Source organism: Bubalus kerabau, chromosome 8 (assembly GCF_029407905.1).
Source record: "Bubalus kerabau isolate K-KA32 ecotype Philippines breed swamp buffalo chromosome 8, PCC_UOA_SB_1v2, whole genome shotgun sequence".
In the NCBI taxonomy this organism is placed as follows: Eukaryota; Metazoa; Chordata; class Mammalia; order Artiodactyla; family Bovidae; genus Bubalus; species Bubalus kerabau.
In genome coordinates, this window is record NC_073631.1 from 47,610,727 (window position 1) to 47,633,470 (window position 22,744).

General features: G+C 36.7%; 1 protein-coding gene across 1 annotated transcript in view; it reads right to left on the reverse strand.

The window, feature by feature from the left end:
- RELN (reelin) overlaps nucleotides 1-22,744 on the reverse strand; it is a 553,687-nt gene that overhangs the window by 5,263 nt on the left and 525,680 nt on the right. The window contains exons 53-63 of the mRNA XM_055590184.1: nucleotides 21,692-21,869; nucleotides 18,688-18,863; nucleotides 18,432-18,538; nucleotides 17,105-17,347; nucleotides 16,349-16,524; nucleotides 13,249-13,322; nucleotides 12,273-12,434; nucleotides 11,384-11,541; nucleotides 9,124-9,343; nucleotides 6,910-7,107; nucleotides 6,188-6,286 (exon numbers count right to left, since the gene is read on the reverse strand). Of these exons, the coding sequence (XP_055446159.1) occupies nucleotides 6,188-6,286; nucleotides 6,910-7,107; nucleotides 9,124-9,343; nucleotides 11,384-11,541; nucleotides 12,273-12,434; nucleotides 13,249-13,322; nucleotides 16,349-16,524; nucleotides 17,105-17,347; nucleotides 18,432-18,538; nucleotides 18,688-18,863; nucleotides 21,692-21,869 (1,791 nt within the window). The remainder of the gene's footprint in view (nucleotides 1-6,187; nucleotides 6,287-6,909; nucleotides 7,108-9,123; nucleotides 9,344-11,383; nucleotides 11,542-12,272; nucleotides 12,435-13,248; nucleotides 13,323-16,348; nucleotides 16,525-17,104; nucleotides 17,348-18,431; nucleotides 18,539-18,687; nucleotides 18,864-21,691; nucleotides 21,870-22,744) is intronic.

The window sequence follows — 22,744 nt, forward strand, 5'->3', positions numbered from 1 at the left end:
CTAGTTATAAACTTATAACCAAAATAATTATAGGTGTGATGGAATTTTAAGGATTTATTTCTTCACTGCAATAATATTAATATGAGAAAGTATTTTATTACAATTCCAATGAAAGCAGGTAATATTCATTCCAAGGCATATCAACTATGGTTCTTGACTTATCAATTTGCTTGACTGAATAGAACTAGGTCCATTTAAAAATTTCTATTTTGAGGCAGCCACTGAAAGAAGCGAGAGTGATCAATGACTTCTTGGAAATGCTAACTTAAATTTCCATTATTGCTGCAGGAGTTTAGGGACTTTAAATAGCATATGGAATAATAATATGCTTCCCTCATAGGAAATATGGATATTGCAAGTTTTTTCAAGAACCAGTGACTATGTTCACCTCGTATTCTTCACTGGAGCCACTATCTTATTTATCATTATAAAAAATTAAGTGATTTGTTGTTGATTCTAAAGGAAATGGGGAAGGTGGAGACTTGATAAAAGTAATGTGAGCGCATAGAAATTTAGTTATTTTTACTGTTAAGTAATTTTTCATCAAAACTTATGATATAATAAGTAATGCTTTATATCAATGCAAAAAGAAGAATCCAATGACTGCCTTTATTTTTCAGAGAAATACTGATGATTGTAAGATGGGAAACTGCCACTGAAACTAATCAATTAAACTGCCCTGCATAGAAGATGCTGTACATTTTACTTTCAAGGCCTTGCATTTTCAGGAGGGATATACTTAAGTATGGGCTCACATATCTCACAAATATAGAGCACTTCATTTTTATTTTCCCTACTGAATGGTGATAAGAATAGTATCTGATATTGTGTACTTTGGGGAAATGAAACTTCTAGCAGAATATGCAGATGTTTAACAAACGATAACCATTTTACCTTCTTACCTAGGCTTAAAGTATCTCCAAATGTAAACATATGTTAAAGAAGTCTTACCTAAGGATACCTAAGTCTTATCTAAGGATACCAGTCTTACCTAAGTATACTTTCTTTCCTAAGTTTTAAAGTATCCGTATTAGAGAGCAAATGTAGATACATATTCTAAAAGGCCAATCCTTTTCTAGATCCTAAGGATAGGATCTAGAACTCACAAATATTATGAATAAATCCACTCCCTTTTGCTGGTTCATTTATTAACAGAATAGATTTGAGAAGTCCAGGCATTCTCAATCATCTCTAGCACAAGAGATCTTTTGAAAGACACCACATTTAATCAGAGCCCATAGCTCTTGTGCACACATTTCTATTTGCATTTTCCTTTCATAACAAACTTATAAACTGTTCATATTTTGAGAACACCTAGGAAAATCCCAGGCACAGAGTCAAGCAGTCCAATGAAGGCATGCTGATTGGCACTCTGGTCTATGCTGTTTGTATACATCAGAGATTTATTACAATTTGGCTGAACACCGAGTTTCATGATACAGGTTTCAAGTGTTCCAGTATTTCTCAATACTACATATAACTTTGCTTTCACAGTTTTTTTTTTTTTTTCAATTGCAAAGGTCTTCCACAAAATTTCTCAGTTAACATAGGTAATAACAATGAAACTTAGTAAACAGTTCCCCAGAATTAGTAAGAGGACTTACCTTACTCTAGTGGAAAACCAATGACAGCAAATAATGAAATATAACACAAGTTAAAAAATGCCTTTCAACACATGCAGCACTGTGATTACTCATAAAAGTCTGATCAGGTTTAGACGCAATATACGATTTTTCATCTCTTTTGAAAATAAAAATTAAAGAAGTTATTCCTTATTCTTCTATACCTAGTATATACATATATTTAACTTTTCTATGTAATGCAACATGCAATATTTGCTCATAACCATATGTGTCAAAGTACATGTAGCTACAGTACTACATTTGGCATAAATGTTGCATATAAAGCATAAATATAAAAGTAATAGTTTAATAACTACCGTAAATGTTATTATTTGATTTTTCAATTATTTACATTTTAGAAGATACTTATTCCTGAATATATTAAGGAATGGGCTTTTAGAAATAGTAAGTCCTGTATATCAAATAACACAATCAAATTTAAGGAAGGATAAATATGCTTTGCAACAAATGTAATATGTTATTCTCCATAAATCATTTGTGCCAAAAATATGACAGTATCTTGATAATGAATAGCATGAGGGAATGGCCATGATGGAACTCATATTATTAAAATCTGATAAATGCTTTTAAGACCATAGTTAGCAACATATTGGTTTTCAATTCTCAGCAAATGTGGTGATAATTCACTTTTTTGGTAACTGAATTCACAAAGGCTGACTCTTTACTGAGCAATTTGCTTTCAAGGTACACATGCAAAAATCAGCCCGCTTCATCATACACATGACAGGTTGTGACTTAAGACACATACACAGGAAATGTGATGTGTGAATGAAATGCATAGTTGGGTGAGGGAGATTCTTAGGATAGAAGGATGAGTGCCCAGGCAACAAAGGTTAAAAAAAAGGATTCTCTTTTATCCTAAGAAGACCCCACCAGCATGGATCTTGTGAGGGATCTGCCCAAACGTATTCACAAACATTTACGGAAAAACAAATATTCTACACTAGCCAATGAATTCAGAGAAATTAGGTTTCTGACACTTGATTGTCAATGACTGTGTTACGCTGCATCACTCAGACTTTACAGATGAGGACATTTTGTAAGCTAGTGAGGCTGGGAAAAAGTGATCTGTCAATTCGGTTCATCTGTTCTGTGGCAGATTAGCCAGGGCTAATCATCATGAAGTGCTTTTCATGTACAGGTTTTATTGAAAAAATCATCAGAGTGGGGAGATTACACTCTCAAACAAGCATAAGGCATAAGTGACTTCGCTTGTTAAATGCCAAAACGGTGGTTTTTATCTTTATGGTGTGGAGCTTATTCTGTATATCCATATTTATGAAACTCAAATCCTTCTGGATAGTATTTTAGAATTAAACTATTAAATTAAAAATATGTTCTGTATCTTGTTCATTTAGGATGCACTCCTAAACCTTGAAATATTTTCAAAAGTGCTCCATTTTTTTTTTCCTCATCAAACTCATGTATCTTCTCACTAATACGGGCAGTACTGAGGTTAGACTCAAGATACCATGCGTGACCACGGGTTTTCTTTCTCGGAGTTTTTAGCATGTGTCCTTAGTGCACATGCAAAAGAGCTAAACTATGGTAATAAAGCTATATTAGGGCCAATCTTTACTCAGAAAAGAAAATATATTCTAAAAATGTATACCTCCAACCATTGGTTGCAAAAAACATATCAGTTGCCCTATTTGTAGTGTTCAATTAGGTATGGCTTGTATCTCTTTAGGTATGCACCTCAGCCTCCTGTTCCTGCCACACTTAGAAAACCAACAATCTTAGTTTATATAACTGTTATTATACAAAAGTATAATTAATTAGGATGAGATTTTGAATTTAATAGGGCTTTATGGGAGTATTTCACCTATTTCTAAAAATACATCTGCTGCAGCAAAGATATAATTAGTAATATTTGTGAACTGTGACATGAACCTTGGCTGGTTTCTTTGTGTTTTATCTGCTTGAAAGACACTTGGAAAAATTATTTTATTTTTCTGAATTATCTGGAACTTTAATTTTAAGCTCATTAAATGAATGAATTAAAATAAATTATGTAGAGCTATGGAAGGCATATTGACTAGCAAATGCCTTAAAATTTTTTGTGACTCTTCTGAAAAGACGTAGTTTAAAAGAATACAGTGGCATGAACATATTAAATCCTAATACAAAAGCAAAAAATCAAAAATATAGTTCTAAAAAGATAATTTCTTTGGTATTTTTAAAACAACTTATTGATTAAACTCAACTTTATGAAATATTTCTTCCTTCCAAAAAAGAAGGAAAACAAAGTAACTTCTTTAGTTTTAACAAATTTTAACACATAATAATGTATACATATGTTTATCAATATGTAAAATTTTATGGTTACATGTATAAAGTTATAATTTAAAATCATTCACTGAAAAGAAGACTCTGAATAAAACTCAAGTCATGTCATACTCTGCATGTGAGGCAATGACCTTTTCTCATTCAGAATGTTTTAGTCCCCTGAGACTCTGAGAAAATCATACAGAGTAAGAGCAGACAGGTGGCTGGTAAGTGATAAATTCTTCAAAGTACTAAAATTCTGGAGACGGAATAAAAGTAAAGTATTTACAAATGCAGATTATTGCTCCAGAAAATACCAGAAACACTAGGTTGATTCTTGTAATAATATCACGAGAATATCATGAAGCTGGCAGCTGCTTATAAAAATTAATACCAATGCCAGGTATACCAGAAGGTTCCCTTGGGAACTGTATGATGTGAACCTTTGAGGCAGCAGGTCACCTCCAATTTGACTCCCGAGTTGTGAAGGGGTTATTTCATACCAGGGAGTATATTTGTACTTCTGACCCACCTACTCTTTAATTTTAGTCTGTGGGAAGGAACTGTGGTGATGATAAGCCTTTGAAATCCGAAATGGATAACTGCAATTGCTCGGCTGGGTGGGAGGAGAAGAAATATCTATTCAAACACATGACATGTAAGATTTGTTATATCCACCCAAGGTCAGTATTAGCACCCTGCCTTCTATTGAGAACTGTCAAATTTTGAACTTTTTATAAAACTTGGTAATGCTTTGTCAGGGATAGGAAGCTCCATTAATGTAAACTGTCTGGGAGAGAGACTTGGAAGATAAAAACTAGTTACTAATTCTAAATCTGATTCTCAAACAGTTTATTAGAATGAACTGAGGTGCTTTTAAAAAATACTGATGCTCAGGTCTCACTGCAGATCAGTTTAAATCACATCATCCATAGGGATGGGTATGGGCACTGGGACACATGTTGATGCTTCCAAAAGCTCTTAAGTGTATCTCATGTTCAATCAGATTGAGAAGCGCTCCTTTGAAAGGAAAGTAGCCAGGGAAGAATGGATGTAGGGTTGGTTTTTGGTTTGTCTGGATATCTTGCTCTCTCTGACCTTACCAAAAATCATTCATGTTAGAGCCCAGCTTAGTCTAGTCTCCTGGCATAATGCAGTCTGAGGAGATCAAAATCTAAGTGAAACATCAGCCTCATTATACGGAGTCAACTGAGTCTGGACTGTTACTATAAACATCAACCTTCTCTTATGGAGGCAGAGCCCAGCAAGTGGTCCAAAGCAGCAGAGCGCACAGTGGGAGCTTGTGTAGGGACTGGGTTGCTCTTGGATCTGGGGGTTGATATGGATGCCATGCAAGCAGGTGCCTCAGTGAAAACTAGGACAAGGACTAACTCAAGACTGAAAAATTCAGCTCATGGCTATGATTGAAAGAAAACAAATCTGGTAGGTTTCCTACCAATTAATCATTTAAATTTGCTTTCAAAATGACTGAAATCAGCCAAAGGGCTGATTTCATTTTCTATTTGGTAAACAGAATGAACATTTGAACCTATCTACCGAGAAGATTCGCCTCTCCTTGCCAACCACTTGGAGCCATCAGTCCGAACCCGCCGAGACATAAGCATTCCAGTTCTACAGGAACTAGATTGTTAGAGAAAAAGCAAGTCATCTCTCTGTGGAACAGTCAACCCAGCTAGTTGAGAGTGCTGACAACCTTATTCTATGGGAGAAACCATGGAGGGGGCACCCTTGACTTCTTAGGTGCTAGGTTTAAAATCACGAGGAATCTGAAACCAAATTCTTTGTTCTGGTTTTGACCATGTCACTAAATGGAAGAATGCCCCAGGCATCTGTGGCTTGGACAGGTGTTTGTAATCAGGCACATGAACTAGTGATTCTCTGCACATCTACCAGCACAGATCCTTTTTCTTTTCAGGATGTCATTCCATTTTATAAGGCAACCCAGACTTCATGAAGGCACTGATCCCATTTACCTGGAGACTTCTGTTCGATCCCATTGAATTAATATTGTCAAACTGTTACATAAACTGTTACTTACTGAAGTTTTCTAAGGTACATTAAGTTATACTCAGGGCCTTGTAATATCACTTGTTGACTAGAGCTATAGTTTGCAGTTGTGGAAGAGTGGAAGCCAAAGTGATCCTGTGGGGGTTTCTCATCAGGAACAATTCTTACTGAATTAAGGAGCATGCCATATCAAAGGAATTTCAAACCTTTCTGAAATGGACATGAGATGTTATGTATCAGATACTCACAGCACGACCTCCACATGGTCCAAAGCCCATTGATCATGACCTGTTCCATTGTGGCGTGGCTGCCACCAGCGCAATAAAACTCCTTTCATCCGTGCCTCCCTAGGTTGCAGATAAGAAGACAGGTCAAACACTAGAAAAGAGAGAACTTTCTGGTAAATACAATAGGCTACCCTAAATCAACAGAACTTTGGGTATAGAATTTAGATTTGCTTAGGTCACAGTATTCTTCTAAGCAGCAACACATTTTATTGGCTACTCAAGGATTTGCAATCTTTCTACATTTCTCTCATTTCTTCCCCTTGTTCCACTAGGACCTGGAAGAGCTGCATCTTCAGTCAACAAATGGGATGTACCTTCTGTGTGATGGGTTAGATGCTAGACACTAGGGTACCATGCCAGGCAAAACTGACAAACCTACCTATCCTCAGCAAATTCTCAAATCAGTGTACCCAGCAGGAGATTTAAAATGTTGTCTTCTAAAGGACTAGAAACACATTACTGGGAGGGAAATATGCACAAAGCACCTTGGTATTTAATTGTTTTTCTCTGTTCCCTCTTGCTCTTATTCCTGGCTCCAAGTTTTGTCAGTTGTCCCAACAGGAAACAGTAACACAACTTTGGAGATCTGGATTAGTTAGTCTTGGTTCTGCCACCACTGACTTTGTGGTGTTTGTTCAAACAACTTCATCACACACTGTTGATTTTCCTTTCTGGGCACTTACAGGGGGACGTTATAGGACACCCTCTGAGCTTGGGTGAAGTCCTTTGGCTGGTGCTGTGCGATGACATGCCAGGTGATCCCATTGTTGACGCTGTACTGCAGCAGCACGGCCTTGTCCACGGCGTGGGGGCCACTCAGGTCACTGTTGCAGCTGTCTGTCTGTGATGTGCTCCCAATTTGCAAAACAAACATGATTTTGCTGAAAAAAAAAAAAACAAAACAAACCACAGGAGAATTCATTTTTAAACAAAAGTCAGGTAGTATTCAAGGAGTTATACTTTATTTTTTTTATTTTTCTTGTTTCTAAGTTCTGTAATTTTCAAGTTCATAATATGGTAAAAATAGAAGCATCCAGTCTTATGACTAAGTCATATAAATAACAAAATTTATTTATACTATCTTTTACATCATACATATGAAAAATTAGCTTGGAAGGCTGGTGTTCTACACAGAGAAAACAATTCTGACTTTCAAAGATCTTTTTTCTTCCTTTGATGTTAGAAATCTTTTTAGAACATTTCTCCTGAAACACCTTCTGTTTTCTTCAAGGTGATATCAGCCAAATAGGCAGCTGAGGACATGGAAGAGAAAAGAAATAAAACCATACTATTTACTCTATATGCTTTTTATGAGGGAGAAGGAAAGAATGGCTTTATTTCTTGGCCAGGCAAAGGGGGAACACAATAGGCTAGTGACTCAAGAACTGTGCCTCTATGCTATATGCTTTTTATAAATAGCTTCAAGCTGAACAGAATCTAGACAAGGATAAATCATGTTTATTTTAGGAAAAGATGTTTGGAGATCAGAGAAGAGGGAAAACTGAGTTAGACATGCAGGCTCTGGACCACGTCTGCTGTTGTGTTTGATGTGCTTCTCACAGGCATCCTATTCCCCTTAGAAGATATAGTTTTTAAACATAGGAAATCTATCTTTATACGATTCCTGAAGTGATTAATAAAATTCCTGAGTGATTAACAGAGTGATTAATAGGTGGTCAAATAAACTGCTAGACTTAAACTTAGTATCGAGTTACCTTGTGAGTGGTGGTAACATAGGCATAAGCTTAGAGAAATGGCCAAATATAAAAAATAGAGAAAATACATAAGACTGTAAATGCACTAATCAATTTAAAGCAAAGTTACTTGTATGGCAGACAAAAAGCTGTGTTTGCTCTGGCTTAGGTGCAGAGCTGGAAGGGCAGGTGGGGAAAAAAATTTCAACCCTCCTGGGTCTCTTTTCCTTTGTCTTTTCTATTCTACATTAGCATGCAGTTCCTAAACTGTGTGAACTTTTAAAGTTCGCATTTATCCAACCATCAATCTTCCATTTCCATTTGTAGCTACATATGCTAAATATGTAGAAGGAAATGGCAACCTACTCCAGTGTCCTCGCCTGGAGAATCCCAGGGACGGGGGAGCCTGGTGGGCTGCCGTCTATGGGTTCGCACAGAGTCAGACACGACTGAAGCGACTTAGCAGCAGCAGCAGCAGCATGCTAAATATGGAGAAGGCAATGGCACCCCACTCCAGTATTCTTGCCTGGAAAATCCCATGGATGGAGGAGCCTGGTGGGCTGCAGTCCATGGGGTGGCTAAGAGTCGGACACGACTGAGCGACTTCACTTTCACTTTTCACTTTCATGCATTGGAGAAGGAAATGGCAACCCACTCTAGTGTTCTTGCCTGGAAAATTCCAGCGACGGGGGAGCCTGGCGGGCTGCCGTCTATGGGTTGCACAGGGTCGGACACGACTGAAGTGACTTAGCAGTAGCAGCATGCTAAATATAGGACTATGTATGCTTCATTACTATAAATCTTCACACTCATATTTGTATTTACGTGGTTGCATATGGTCCACATTAAATTATCTATATAGATTATTCATAACCAATTATTTACTTTTTCAACTTTATTGACATACAACTGACCTATAGCACTGTGTTACTGTGATACACTTCTCTATTTTTTATATTTGGCCATTTCTCTAAGCTTATGCCTATGTTACCACCACTCACAAGGTAACTCGATACTAAATTTAAGCAAATCATAATTCTGAGTTGTGAAAATATATACTTTCTCATACCAAATTCAGCTGATATTAAGTTTCTGCTGCTTAGTGACACCCATGCCATGAAGTTCATGATCATATCTAACAATGGACAGTGATGTGCTTGTGACTGATTCTGTATCTGAACTACAACACAGGAGTTTTGTTACCTTGCTCGAGTGAGATCCAGAGGTTTGGTGGCAGCTTGCCTTATCTGACAGCCATTAAAATAGAGCGAGTCCCCATGGGCATAGGGTGCCAGCTGCCCACAGCCACTTCCTATCACTCCACCTTGAATAGTTTCCCAGTTTGCCTCAGTGACTCTTGACGACTCAAAATTATCTTTAATGTAACTGGGAAGGTCATGACTGAAAATAGAGCAGTCATCGCCTAGAGGGAAATGAATAGTTGCAAAAATTAGCTGGAACAAGCAGAATCATCAAAGATTATGAACAAGCATTCAATTTCACATTTAATCCGATCAATGTCAGATTTACTGTAAGAATGACAAAATACCAAGCAGATATAGATTCCTAGAGATAAATATTTCTCTTTTATTTCAGCAATTATTGGCTTATGTTGCTAAAAAGTCATATTATCTTTGAGTTGATATTTACTAAAATAGGTAGGTGCTAATGTACTTAGTACTGGTGTAAGCCCATTGTTAAAAAAAAATACAGCGTCTGGCTGGGTTTACATCGTTACCAGCCATGGGTCTTAGAAGGGAGCTCTCACCCTGGCATGAGAGGCAACATAATTTATTTTTCCCTAGCATGATAAGAAAATAGCAGGAAAGAAGTCATGTTCTTGTTCTCCCTCTAGCTCTCATAGTTGATTCTTGAGAACAGAGTCTATATTTTATTCATTGTTGGATTCTAGTACCTAGCATAATACTGAGTACATATAAAATATTCCATAATGAAGCTGGAATAAATACAGGAATAATAAACTGGAAGTGTTTCTCAGAGATAACAGAGCTGCAATACAGGCATTTAAGGAAGGCACTACTTTAGCAAATGTGTATGTCTCTACATTTTTCCTTGACTGGAAAAGCACAACTTTTCTCAATGTCTAAAATAACTCAAGATCAAAAGCTCATAGTTCTGCTGGATCAGAGAAAAAGGCAAATTCTAGACAGCTAGGACTCCTAGTGAGACAGCTGAGTTGTTCATTTGCCTAAAAGTTCAAATTCTCTAGCTAACACATGGACAGACCCAGCTGGTCTCAGCAATAAGACGACCAGGGGAAGAAGACAGCGGTTAAGAATTTCTAACATTAGAGATGTGCAGCAATCTACATTTATCATACTTATTTCATTTGGAGGCAAGGAAATAGCATCCATCAATAAAGCTAAGTAGATTCTACTCCAGAATCCAAATCTATGGGTTCTTGCATTGTACACTTGGGAGAAGCTAATTCAGGTCCTCTTTGGATAAATCTCTCATCTCTGAGAGACATAGGGACTTATTGGAAAGAACTACCTGGGGTTCTGGTCTTCTTTCCAACATGTACTATTAGGGAAGTCACTTATGCTCCCCTCAATGTCTTTACCTATAAAGTGATAATGGTGACATTAACCATAGTTAATTTATGGGGGTGGGTATCATAAGTACTAAATGACTCTGCTGAATGAATGGGGGGATACTTGTGTAAACAGTAAAGTATAAGGCAATGTAAGAGTTCAGTAAAAAAAATTTACTGTGCATTGCTCTTTGTCAAGAATTAGGCTCTGAGGATGTAATAGTAATTGGATACAGTGAACTTTGTAACATAGAGGCTGAAACCTGTGAGAAACATTTCATCAAAGGAAAGCAGGGCTGCAGGCTTTCAAACAGGACTGACAAAGCAACCTCTTGGGATCTCAGCAATTGAGTAGATACTTTGCCCCAAATGCATCATCAGCCTCTAGAAACTCAAGCAGTAAAAGTGTATTTTTTGAGTTATGAAGGTTTTTCTGTATGTGTATATGACGAAGAGACCTGGGAAACAGAACATTTTGAATTGTCAGCTCCATCTTGGGAGGCCTGGGGCTGCTGCCTCTGGGAGAGGCCGAAGAAGAAAGAATATTGGTCCAGTGTCTGGGGACAGGCAGCCAGGCAGGGAAGGAGAGAGGCCCAGAACAAAAATCAAGTGTGGAAGGTAGAGGTTGGGGCAGGGACTCATGTGGAAGTTGGAGAATGTAAGATACTATAGAATATCTTAGGGAGGTGGATAAAATCTGCATTTTAAAAAATTCAAGGAACACAGCATAAAATTATCCTTCATAATTCATCCCCGAGGTAAATAAGTCTGTGATCAAAGAGTGCATCATCTATCTCAAATCCCTCAGGCCAGAGTTTCTATCCATTCCCTAGTGGCTTTTGCACACATGTTGAGATGAGGAGAACCCTATAGTCTCCTGGGTCAAGAACAACAAAACAGGATTCTGACCTTGGAAACTTTCATCGCAGATGCAGACGGCACCGGTGGTGCAGTATCCGTGCCCACTGCAGAGCTTGGGGCAAGCCTCTCCGATGTACACGTGATCGATTGCCCAGCTCTGCTTCTCTGTTTCTTCGCCCTTCTGGATCCAGCGGAACTGTGTTGCACTGAAAGCAGAAGGGATTCAGGAGGCTGTTATTGCCCATGGGTGTGTCCAGCCTCTAGTCTCTGGAGATAGGGGCTATTTCTAAGAAAAGGGCTTCTAAAACTTTCCCCCGAAGCATCCAATTGGCAGAAGTGAGTGAACTTGTACCCCTCAGATTCTGGAAGTAAACCCCCAAAATTCCTCAAAAATTTATGTGCATTTCCTGTTCTATTCCATAATAAGCCCATATCCATTTTTCCTACAGTGGTGTGTCATTTGCAAATCTTTGGGGAAAATAAATGCTACTCTAGGAAGACTATGCTCCGTTATATTTACCCTGCAACTCAGTATAACCTGATCAGCCTGGCACACCCCAGTGGGCACTAGTTGTGGGGGGAACAGCAGAGCCTCTGGGAGCATCGAACACTGGGGCAGTTGTGATGCCAAGTCCAAGTCTTGGGACATTTTTCACTCAAGGGCTGTGACTGAGATTGGTGTGTGCTGTGGTATTTAATTAAAAGAAAATTTGAGGTCTGTGAATTGTTTACAAAGAAGAATCCTATTTCTTATGGGCACATGGAGTTGCCATTTAGGGGCATGGGGCAGTGAGAAGAGCGGGGAGACGAGAGGAGAGGGGACTAGGGCTATAACTAAAAGTCTAGACTCCTTTTATCAGTTGCTGTCGAGTCACTGTATGAGCTCTGCAGAGACTCACAGGTCATTCCACACAGTTTACCTAAGTATGCAGCCTACCTGGAGGAGACATGATCAGGCAGCTGGATGGTGATTCTCTTCCAGCTGGAGCTGTTGACAGCATTGTAGATGGTGGCTTCGTGGAACTGGAAGGGGGAGCAGCCAATGCTGTTTGAAGAGGAAGGAAGGCATTGGGTCTGAACAAGCTGCCAGGAATCGGACCTGCAGAAACCAGAGAGGCTGCATTAGACAACTCTTCAGAGGCTGCATTAGACAGCTGTCTCATGTCAAGGTAATGCTTAATGATTGGGTTAAATTAAGAAATTTTAATATAAATTTCATATATACATATATATAATAACATATAATAAAAAGAAAAATTGAAAATGATTTCAAATAAGATATACCCTAACTCTTTATAAGCACATTAACATAGTTACAGATGACAGAATAAAATAATAGCAGGTACAGAGCTGACTCTAGTGGCTTCTTCTCCCTGATATTGCTACAAGAACTATACCTGGAGTTGACTGACAAAATTCTCTGTCTACCCAAACTTTATTACTATAATTCATTTTTCAAAGTGGTGGTGGGAGGCAGGCCTACAGACACCCTAAAGAGGTAACTGCACTAAGTCAGACTTATAGTCAACAGTGCTACTATGCTTTAGGGGATGTGACTTTAGCTAAAGCATAATCAGATCTTTCACTGATTTATATTTTTATTAGGGTTGGTTGAAAACAAACAACATAAATAAAAGAGAGTTCTACTTTGAGGACAAATATAGTGTCTTAGTTTAAAATACAAAATTTGTTGGCTGCAGCCTAGCATGAAATTGATTTTTCTTGGTTTGAAGGAAAAATTGAAAATAAGATACATTGTGAATTTTATACAAATAACATTTTCACATGCATACAATTAACTGCCACTTCTAATACATAAGAATGCTTCCCTGTAAGCAGTTGCCTTAAAAACAGACAACCATTTGAATTGTATATACACATTTGGAGGAAATGTAAAAAGTGAGTTCACAAACCTTGCATCCTTAGTGTATTCCAACATTACGGAATGAAGGTCACCACAAGAAGTGGCTTCACAACCCACCACAATCTAAAACAAGCAGATAATTGGTATGTGTCAGCAAGATTAAATAATGCCTATCCTTAACAAGAACTCCCATCTCTCTTCATTATGACTATATAAGTAACCAAGAAATATTTGGAGAAGCTTTTACAGAGCAGCCTGCCAGCACCAAGAAGGCGTTCTTTGGAGTTTTATACAAGTCATACCATTTTGCAAGGAGATGAGAATTAAGGTTAAAAATTACTATTTATATTTACCTAATTAGTATAACATACTAATTGTAAATTTGGGGAAGATAAATTGGTCAAAAGAAAAGTAGTATTAGGAGAATTAATGGAAAGAAACAAAGTATCACTGGTTCAAGATAGTTTCATTCATTTACTAACTTCCTTGATGCTACCATTACATTTGTATATGTAATTAAAAATGGTAATTTTTAATTACTTAATATTTATTCCTAGTTTTTTCCACTTCCATGTAGATAAAAGTATTCCATATCATGTGCAATTAAATGCTTGAATCATCAACAGTGCATAAATGCTATAAAGACTTGGTGATTCAAATTTAAGTTCTAATCATCTGCTCAATGAACAAGTCCTATTTCAGTGCTGACACTAGGGAAGGTTGGTGCTATAAACTTCATACTATATGCTTATTCATAAAACAACTGTGGTTTCAGAGAGAGAATACAGTATATTCCAGCAGTGGAAATGGAAACCAGAAAAAAATAAAATGCTTTGGTGCTTCATAAGAAGGAGAGGTTGAATCTGATTAAGTGGGTGAGAAAATAATTCTTCAGAAGTTGGAGAGCTGAATTATTCCAACTACAAACAGAAATAATAATTATATGATGTGATACAGGTGCTAACTACCACTATTGTGGCAACTGTATTATAATATATAAATGTATCAAATCAACATGTGGTATGACTTAAATTTACACATTGCCATATGTCAAATATATTTCAATTAAAAAAAGAAAAGAATTCATCAATGAGCAGTAGAATGATGTATCAAAGCTATGCTTTGTAAGGATCAATCTGTGCTGCTGAAGACATGTGAAGTGGAGAGAGATTAGACAGGAAAAGACTACTCAGTGGACTACTGATTTAATGAGGCCCAGAATGAAGGTGGTAACAGTGCACAGAGGAGATGGGATGGGTGTCAGGAATACAGGGAATTAGAATTAAAAGGATGGAGTAACTAATTAGATGTGAAAAATGATAAATCAAAGACTAAATTAAAATTTAGAGCTGGTGAATAAGTGAGAGGCAATGCCATCAAGAGAAATAGGAAAATCAGAGAGAGGAGTTGGCAGAAGTGGGAAGATAGGAGGTTCACTATTCAACATGTTGAGTTGAGGTGCCAATAATTCAAAGGTGTAGAAAAGTATACAGGCGATTAAAAGTACTGGATTAAATGTTGATGAGCCAGTCAAGGTTGGATATGCAAATCTTGGAGTTGCCCTTAAAGATATGATACTTGAAGCCAGAGGATGAATGAAGTTCTCAATAGTGAGAATGTCTATGAAGAGAGAGGAAAGCCTGGGAGAAGTACTAAGAAATGCTGATATTTAGAGGGTTGAGGGAAGAAGAGCCAAAAAGGAGATAGACGTAACTATTAAGAAGGTAAGAGGAGAAGCAGCAGAGAACCCAGAAGCTGAGGGGAAAGAGAATTTCACCAGCTGGAGAAGACAAGAACAAGAGTGCCAAATAGTACAGAGAAAACGAAAAACGAGGAATGGGTGAAAGGTGTTGCATGTGGTGTTCAGAAAGTCTATGGTGACTTTAAAGTTGTAGATTTAGTGACACTTCAATTTTTAAATTTCTGGGGACAAGTTTTTTTTTTTTTCTTTTTTAAAAGGAACAAATTGACTTGGCTAGAGAAGAAAATTTCAGTCTCTTCAGTTCTGGGTTGACAGAAGCAACAAAAGAGGAGGCCCCAACCAACTTATTCAAAAATATGAGTGTGATGCGGGCCTGGGAGAGGAAAAGCCTTCACTCTTAAGGGGCGTGTCTTGGAATTAGGGGTAGTGTAACACTGGATGTGATTTTGAGTGTCCTTCATGTCACTAAGGTAAGGATAGTCCTGAGGGGGTGGTAGTATTCGGGGGGACTTGCCTCACTCTCCAGTCTCTGAAGGAGAGTTTAATACAAAGCTGAGGAAAACAGAAAATTTGCCTTTTTTCTTCAACTTGGGAATTCTTCTTCTTACAAAACTGAAACCCTATACATATTAACTCCCCATTTCCCCCTCTTCCCAGCTACGAACACATTTTTATTTATGCTAATAAGGATTCTTTCTGTTAACTGTCATTGTAGCACATCTTTTTAAATAAGGGCATTAGAACAACTGATCTGTCTCTTTAAAATGATCCAGTAATAAACTGCATTTCTGTAATGTCCCTTTTTAGTGTTTTCTGCAATAAGACATTAATCGATAGTGCTTTATCTTTCTCTCTAATTTGTCTACTAATTACCTCCTATGCCTTCTCTTTCATTTTTCTATATGAGTAAAATATGCATTTATTAATAAGAAGTGAGGGTCCTTTTAAAATCTTTGAGGATTTGGGAGGTTTCGATTGGGCTAATGTATAGGTTTGCTGTTTGGAAGTCAGAGAGAAAAGAAAAATGGAAAGATAATGAAAAAGGACATATAACGAAGCAAAGCTTGATGTATGAAATAGGCATAAAGAGAAAGTGGTAGAGAAATTAGTGGGGGGAGAGAGACAGAAAAGGATAGAGACAAAGAAAGAGACAGACAGAGGCACCTACTTGAGATTTTTATTTCCAAGGTTTGTAAAAGTGAAGTCAAGATTGCATATCTGAGATATAATACAGTTGCATGTCTTTCTATGTCTCAATATATCTGTGTTCAAATAATCCTATAAGATAAAGACCTTTGTGAAAGATAACTTTTTTTATTCATAAAATAAAGTCTCTTATAATGAATGAAATCAATCATTTCCTTATAGTTGTTCAAATAAGCTTTCTCTCTGTACTCCCTCCCCCAAATGTAACACCATACTGCCTGGAGGAGCCGCTTTCCCTTACTTTAAACTGCATCATATATCCTGGCTGTATAATGAGTTCTCTGGAGAAGAGTGCATTGTGAGTCTTGTCCTTCTTTTTATTTGGCCAGTAGAGGTGGAAGGATGGATTGCCACAGAATCCTGCTGTCCTCACTGCATTAGGGTAAAAACTCCAGTTTTCTTCATGGGAGGTGCCTTCTGTTAAGATAAATTGGAAGTAATATGGCATGTTATTCTCTTAAATTAATTGGTTTATTGTTGAACTACTTGAAAGTCTATGCTCTAGCTCTTTGCTTACCCTTTAAGATTGATTTTTATTTTCTTTAATTGGTATAATATATATATAACAATCAAATCTAGAAAAGATTATTAAATGTTAGTACAACAATTACCCAACTTTTAAAATATAATTGCTAGTCTGGGTAACTTTTACCATTGCAAGATTTTTCCTGGAATACTTTCAAACCAATAAAACATGTGTCTCTGTGTATAGAAATTCTTAAAGAAACTGAAATTATTTGGGGCTGCTGAACTTTCAAATTATATTTAGAGCAAGACATTTTGTCTTTAATGGGATTTATTAAATTCTTTGTTGAAATTTCAACAAGCAGTCAACCTTGAAGATGTATAAACTATGAGGCAAAATAATAGCTAACATTCGTTGATCAGTAAATATACGGTAGGCACTCATCTAAATGCTTTTCATGTAGTAATTCATGTAAAGACATAAGCAGACAAAAGATACACAGGGAAGACTGCTCAATGTCTTGTTTCTTACCATCATCAAAAGTGTCAACCAGCTGACTGGGATTGATTTCCGCTCCACCAATCAAAATGTTGTCTAGTGCCCACTGAGCACGCTCTACCCCGGAGACCACAAGTCCATTGCTGATCACAAAAGGCTGCCACCAGCGGAGTCGAGTTGTGTTGGTAAGAGCCTCCTCAGGAAGAAGTATGTAGTCATGTCTGACTGAAATGTATTTCTGATAATCCATCTCATGGAGCAAAGTCCAAGTAATTCCTATAAAACAAATATACCAACATAGTAACATACTGGAAAAAACACAACAAACCACCAATATATTGAAGTTACCGCAAGTTCTCCAAAGAGATCTTCAGCCATATAATGAGAAGTGATTTCACTGACTTTAAGTATTCACACACTGTTTCAAAATGAGAGTGATGATATAAAGGGAAGGGTATTTAGAAATACTTGGGCAAAAATAAAAATACTGAGGTAAAAATTAAATTTTCTGCTTCTAAAGTTTTGTTCTTGATTCCTATATCCATATTTCTCATAAATAATGAGAAACACCCATGTTTTAAATCTTTCTAGATAAGATACTCCTAGTATTTTAAAATATAGTGATTATAATTCTATGCAATTTGTGATTTGTTGGACGAATATGAAGCTTCTCTCATCAACTGATAAGACAGTAGGTGGGATGTTTAAATTACTTAAGAAAACACCTTTGAATTCCTAAAATACTTTAAAGGTAAGGTCATCTATTTATCTGCCAGTTATTAAGAATGATACCTATCCCCTAATGCTGATTTTCTAAAGACCTCATGGTACTACTCATCTGGTTCTAGCTACTTCAAAATAATGAAACAAAATCTTGTTAAAATAGTGTGTGACAGACTCACAAATTGACTATAGTTTTCCACAACTACTAATGCTTTCTTATAGATTTTCTATACCATTTATTATATGCTTGTTCACACAAAAGCTTTTTAAAACATTTTAAAATGTTTTTAAAATTATCTTTTACTTGGAAGACTAAGCAAAAATTTATTTCTTAATTGTATCATTTATAATCAAGCTTCAGCTATGCCTCGTGATTATTGTCTTTATTCATAAGCTTGGAGTTTTTTTTAAATGTGATTTCTCTCTTTTCCCTTTTTGGGTATATTTTGTACAACACAGAAGTTACAAATATAGAATGTGTAATGGGTGGAATGCAACCAAGGTCTATAACTTTCTCATTGTGACTTTCACTGTTTGCATTGCCAGGTCAGCAAAGCTTTGCGGAGACTCTTCTGAGGGGCAATGGATGGAATTTGGGAATCTGCTGCAAGGCATGGCTTTCACCCCCGAAACGTGCCTCCGTCTGTAGAGTAGTCCAACAGCACGCCTTCCTTCCGGCAGATGGGCCGATGGCAGGACGTCATGTTGTTCTCACTACCAATGCGCCCCCAGTACTGCAGGAATCTGAATGCAAGCAAAAATTAGCCATCAGAACAGATAGTTAGAACAAATTATCTACTCAAGCGGTGGATAACAACTTCTTTCATAGGTGTGTTCTCCTCTGGGGGCCAACTTGCTAAGTTGTAACAAAGAAAACAAAAAAATTGACTTACTTTGCCCCTCTGAGATCCAAATCTTGAGTAATAGCTTGTCTTACTGTGGATCCCCCAAAATAGAGCGCAGTGTCCTCTGCAAGAATCCCACACTCAGTACAAGTACTTCCACCTTCCAAGGACATCCATAAATCAGGCTTGATTTCTTCACTGTCAAAGCGTTCCTTCAGAAAAGTCTGGAAGTAAGTGGTATGTGTTTAAAAGTAAAAACTTAAAAGAATAATTATGGAATAGTTAAGACAATACAAAGTTACATCTTGGACCTTAAAAATTAGAGCTGATTTCAAATGCTTTTCTGAAAGATATTAAAAGAAACCCAACATGATACGTCCACAATATTCTTGTCCATCATCTATTGACGATCATTTAAACTGCTTAAATAATGCTTAATTATTGGAATTTAAAATCTAGAAAGAATCTTAAAATAGAACAATTGTAAAGTTGAGTTTAGTAATATTCCTATTTGTAAAAACTTACTTAAGCATATACTCTCAAAATATTTATCTGTATATGATGGAAAGTACTCTTGTAATTTATTATGATATTATGAAACAGGAACAAAAATTTAAAAAAATTAAAGGAATAAGATAAAACAGATGGTTTAGCACTTCCCCCTGTCCCAGTATTCCCTGAATGATTGTCATATTCTCCTTGGAAATATGTGCCCCCTCCACTCCCTGCACCTTGGAGAGTATTTTAGGAACCCAGGACCCTTCAGCTTTCAACACAGAACAAACTTAAAATGTCTTATTTGGTTAGGCAGGGACACTTGAAACCAAACCTTTCTGTATGAAGTTAAAAGAAAACAATCTTGGAAGGCAATTTAAAGTACTTTTCACATGTTTGTCAGGGCCAAGATTCAGGATGATAGGGAGAAGAGCTCAAAATCTAGAATGAACTATTTCCCCCTGAGTCTCCAATTTATCCTTTTGACTAAAAAGGACCACCAACCAGGAATAGTCTATTTCCAAAACATAACAGATAAATAAAACATTAGGGTTTATTATGGCTAATTTTATGTTCAATTATTTCATTTCCTCACATCACAGTCAAGCTCTTGATTTTCTATTCATTTTGTCCAGAGAACATTCTTTTTGTCCATAATACAGTTTTGCATTAGGTTGAGGCAGTTTTTTTTTTCATTTTTCTTTTTGTTTTTTTAGTGATAGAAATATGTCATGAAAACAGTATGTTATAGTTGCAACTGTAGTAGCTGTTTACAGAAAAACTATATACCTTTTCACTTCTTTAGGTAGGCTGTCTAGTTGCTATCTTATTGTTTGGTTCAGATGATTTAGATAGACCCTCTTCAAATTTGGAACATAATCAACTCTATAGTTAAAGACATGTGGTCAACATGTTAGCCTTACCTCACCTCACTGATGTTAGCAAATAAATGCAATTTATAACTGGAGGTTTATATATGAGAACACAAGGGTCAGAAGGCATGCTTTGGTAATCATGTTAAACTCTCATTATAAATATCTGATTCAGGGTTCATAATACAGATTTCTACAATTTCTTATCCAACTGAAGCATGCTAATGGAATTTAAATGTTCATGAAAGACTCTACATCAAAAAATTTATTTAGTACCTGTAGCTACGTTTCTCATGTTATAATCTCATTTGGTAACATACAAACTAACAGCTTCAGGTACAAGTGAGCACTGCTCCAATTTTATGTTTTTAATCTATTAGTTTCAAAATTGTTGAAGTATTGTAGAAAAAAATCACAGTTTAAAAAAAAAAGTATTTATTTTTGGCTGCTTGGGTCTTAGTTGCAGCTCGGGGGCTTCTCTCTACTTGAAGTGCATGGGCTTAGTAATTGTGGAGCACAGGCTTAGTTGCCCTGTGGCATGTGGGATCTTAGTTCCCTGACCAGGGATCAAAACTGCATCCCCTGCCTTGGAAGACATATTCTTAACCAATGGACCACCAGGGAAGTCACAAAATGACAGGTTTTATTTACATTGTTTGTCACTTATACACTCAATTTCAATCACTTGTACTTTTTTACCTTAGTCATTTTTCTGTTATTGTAAGATAAATACAGTATATTTATTCACAGAAACAGAGTTTATATATATATGGCAACAGTGTTGAGCAACTTTGCATGTTAAATAATGATATAATAGCTAAAATTTCCAAGACTAACCTCTCTATTCTTATTTAATATGCAACCACATTTCAGCAGTCAACAAATCAGAACACTTTCTGAACAAAAATTCTGGTGCCATTTCCACCTTTTTGAAAACTTGTTTTTTTTGTGTGTGATAATGTATCAATATTATTTGCTTTATTTCATAACAACAACAGTATCCTCCTAATTTAAATAGTATATCTACTGAAAAAAGTGAATTAAGTAAGGTTTAATATTGACTTTAACAGTCTGCTCTATAAAACCCCCCTAAACAGAGTATGTTCTTTAATCCATACAGACTGGTTTATATTATTAAGTGTGTAAAACATACTAGCACTTGGTCCTAATATTCTTGTATTTAATAAACCATATATATATATATATATATATATATATATATATATATGGAGAAGGCAATGGCAACCCACTCCAGTACTCTTGCCTGGAGAATCCCATGGACGCAGGAGCCTGGTAGGGTGCAGTCCGTGGGGTCGCTAAGAGTCGGACACGACTGAGCGACTTCATTTTCACTTTTCACTTTAATGCATTGGAGAAGGAAATGGCAACCCACTCCAGTATTCTTGCCTGGAGAATCCCAGGGATGGCGGAGCCTGGGGGCCTGCCGTCTATGGGGTCACACAGAGTAGGACACGACTGAAGCAACTTAGCAGCAGCAGCATATATATATATATATACATATATATATGTATGTATATATATATATTTAAGATTCTGTCCAAAGGATTTATTTACTGGGAGTCCTAAAGAACATGGTTATAAATTATTAGTCTCACTCTTAAGTTGGCTCTTGATGCACGACCTGGAATGAGGGTACATGCTTTCTTCAGGTGCTTTAATTTTACCTTCAGAGTGTGAGTCAAGTAGCAGTTTGGCCCAGAGTATCCCGGATCACAGATGCACTGTTCCTTTAAGCAATCTCCATGGCCTCTGCAGTTGTCCAAGCATTCAGGGCCCAGGTAGAAATTGTCAATTGCCCATTGCATATCTGAGTGCTTCTGGTAGAACCGAAACCTTACTGGACTATTGGCAACACAAGAGGAAAGGAGTGAAGAACAAAAGTTAACTTTATTCAGGTCCATATTCCCGCATATACATTCAGTATTCAAGAGAAAAAACATTTAAACCATTCTGACCAAGGTGAAATGGGTTAATAAAAGTTGTTTTGGGACCATCATTATCTTTCTATTTCTAGCAATGTAAGTTTAAAGCCAGTTCAACTTACATTTTAAAATATGTGAGTAAACTTGTAAAACAAAATGAAAATACAGTGGAACCTCTATGTCAAGCAAAAGGAACATTTTAAAACACAAATCTGTAACTATTAAAAATCAACTTATGAACTGGAGTCCATGTTCTACATGGACTACAATGCAATTTAGATTCATTAACTGTATTTCTGAAATTGTACAGAAGGTAAATCACTCCTTTGACAGTGCCTTGTCAGCATACACACGGCCTTCAGGTGGTTGGGAAACAGCAGCTTATGAATCCCCTAAAAATAATCAATATTCCCAGAATAACTATGCTAATTAGAAAATAATTTTGAAGGGTCATATTAAAGGAAAATTTCCCTGAGATTTTAATTTTATCATTGCTCTTCTCTGTCCTCCGGGGAAAATAGAAGTGTCATAATTAAACTTATATTAACATATTCCACCCTTTTTTGGTGGAAAGAGTTCAAAGTACATGAGGCAACATCCTGGGAAGATATAAACATTCTGTATCTTGTTTCTGGTGGTTACATGGATTATACAAGGGGAAGAAATCATGAGGAACAATCAAAATGTGTTCATTTTACTGACTGTAAATTATATACCTCATTATAAAAAAAGAGAGTGAGAACAAGACGGGGAAATGAGGCAATGAGGGTATGGTGGCTCTCCAGCAACCACTTC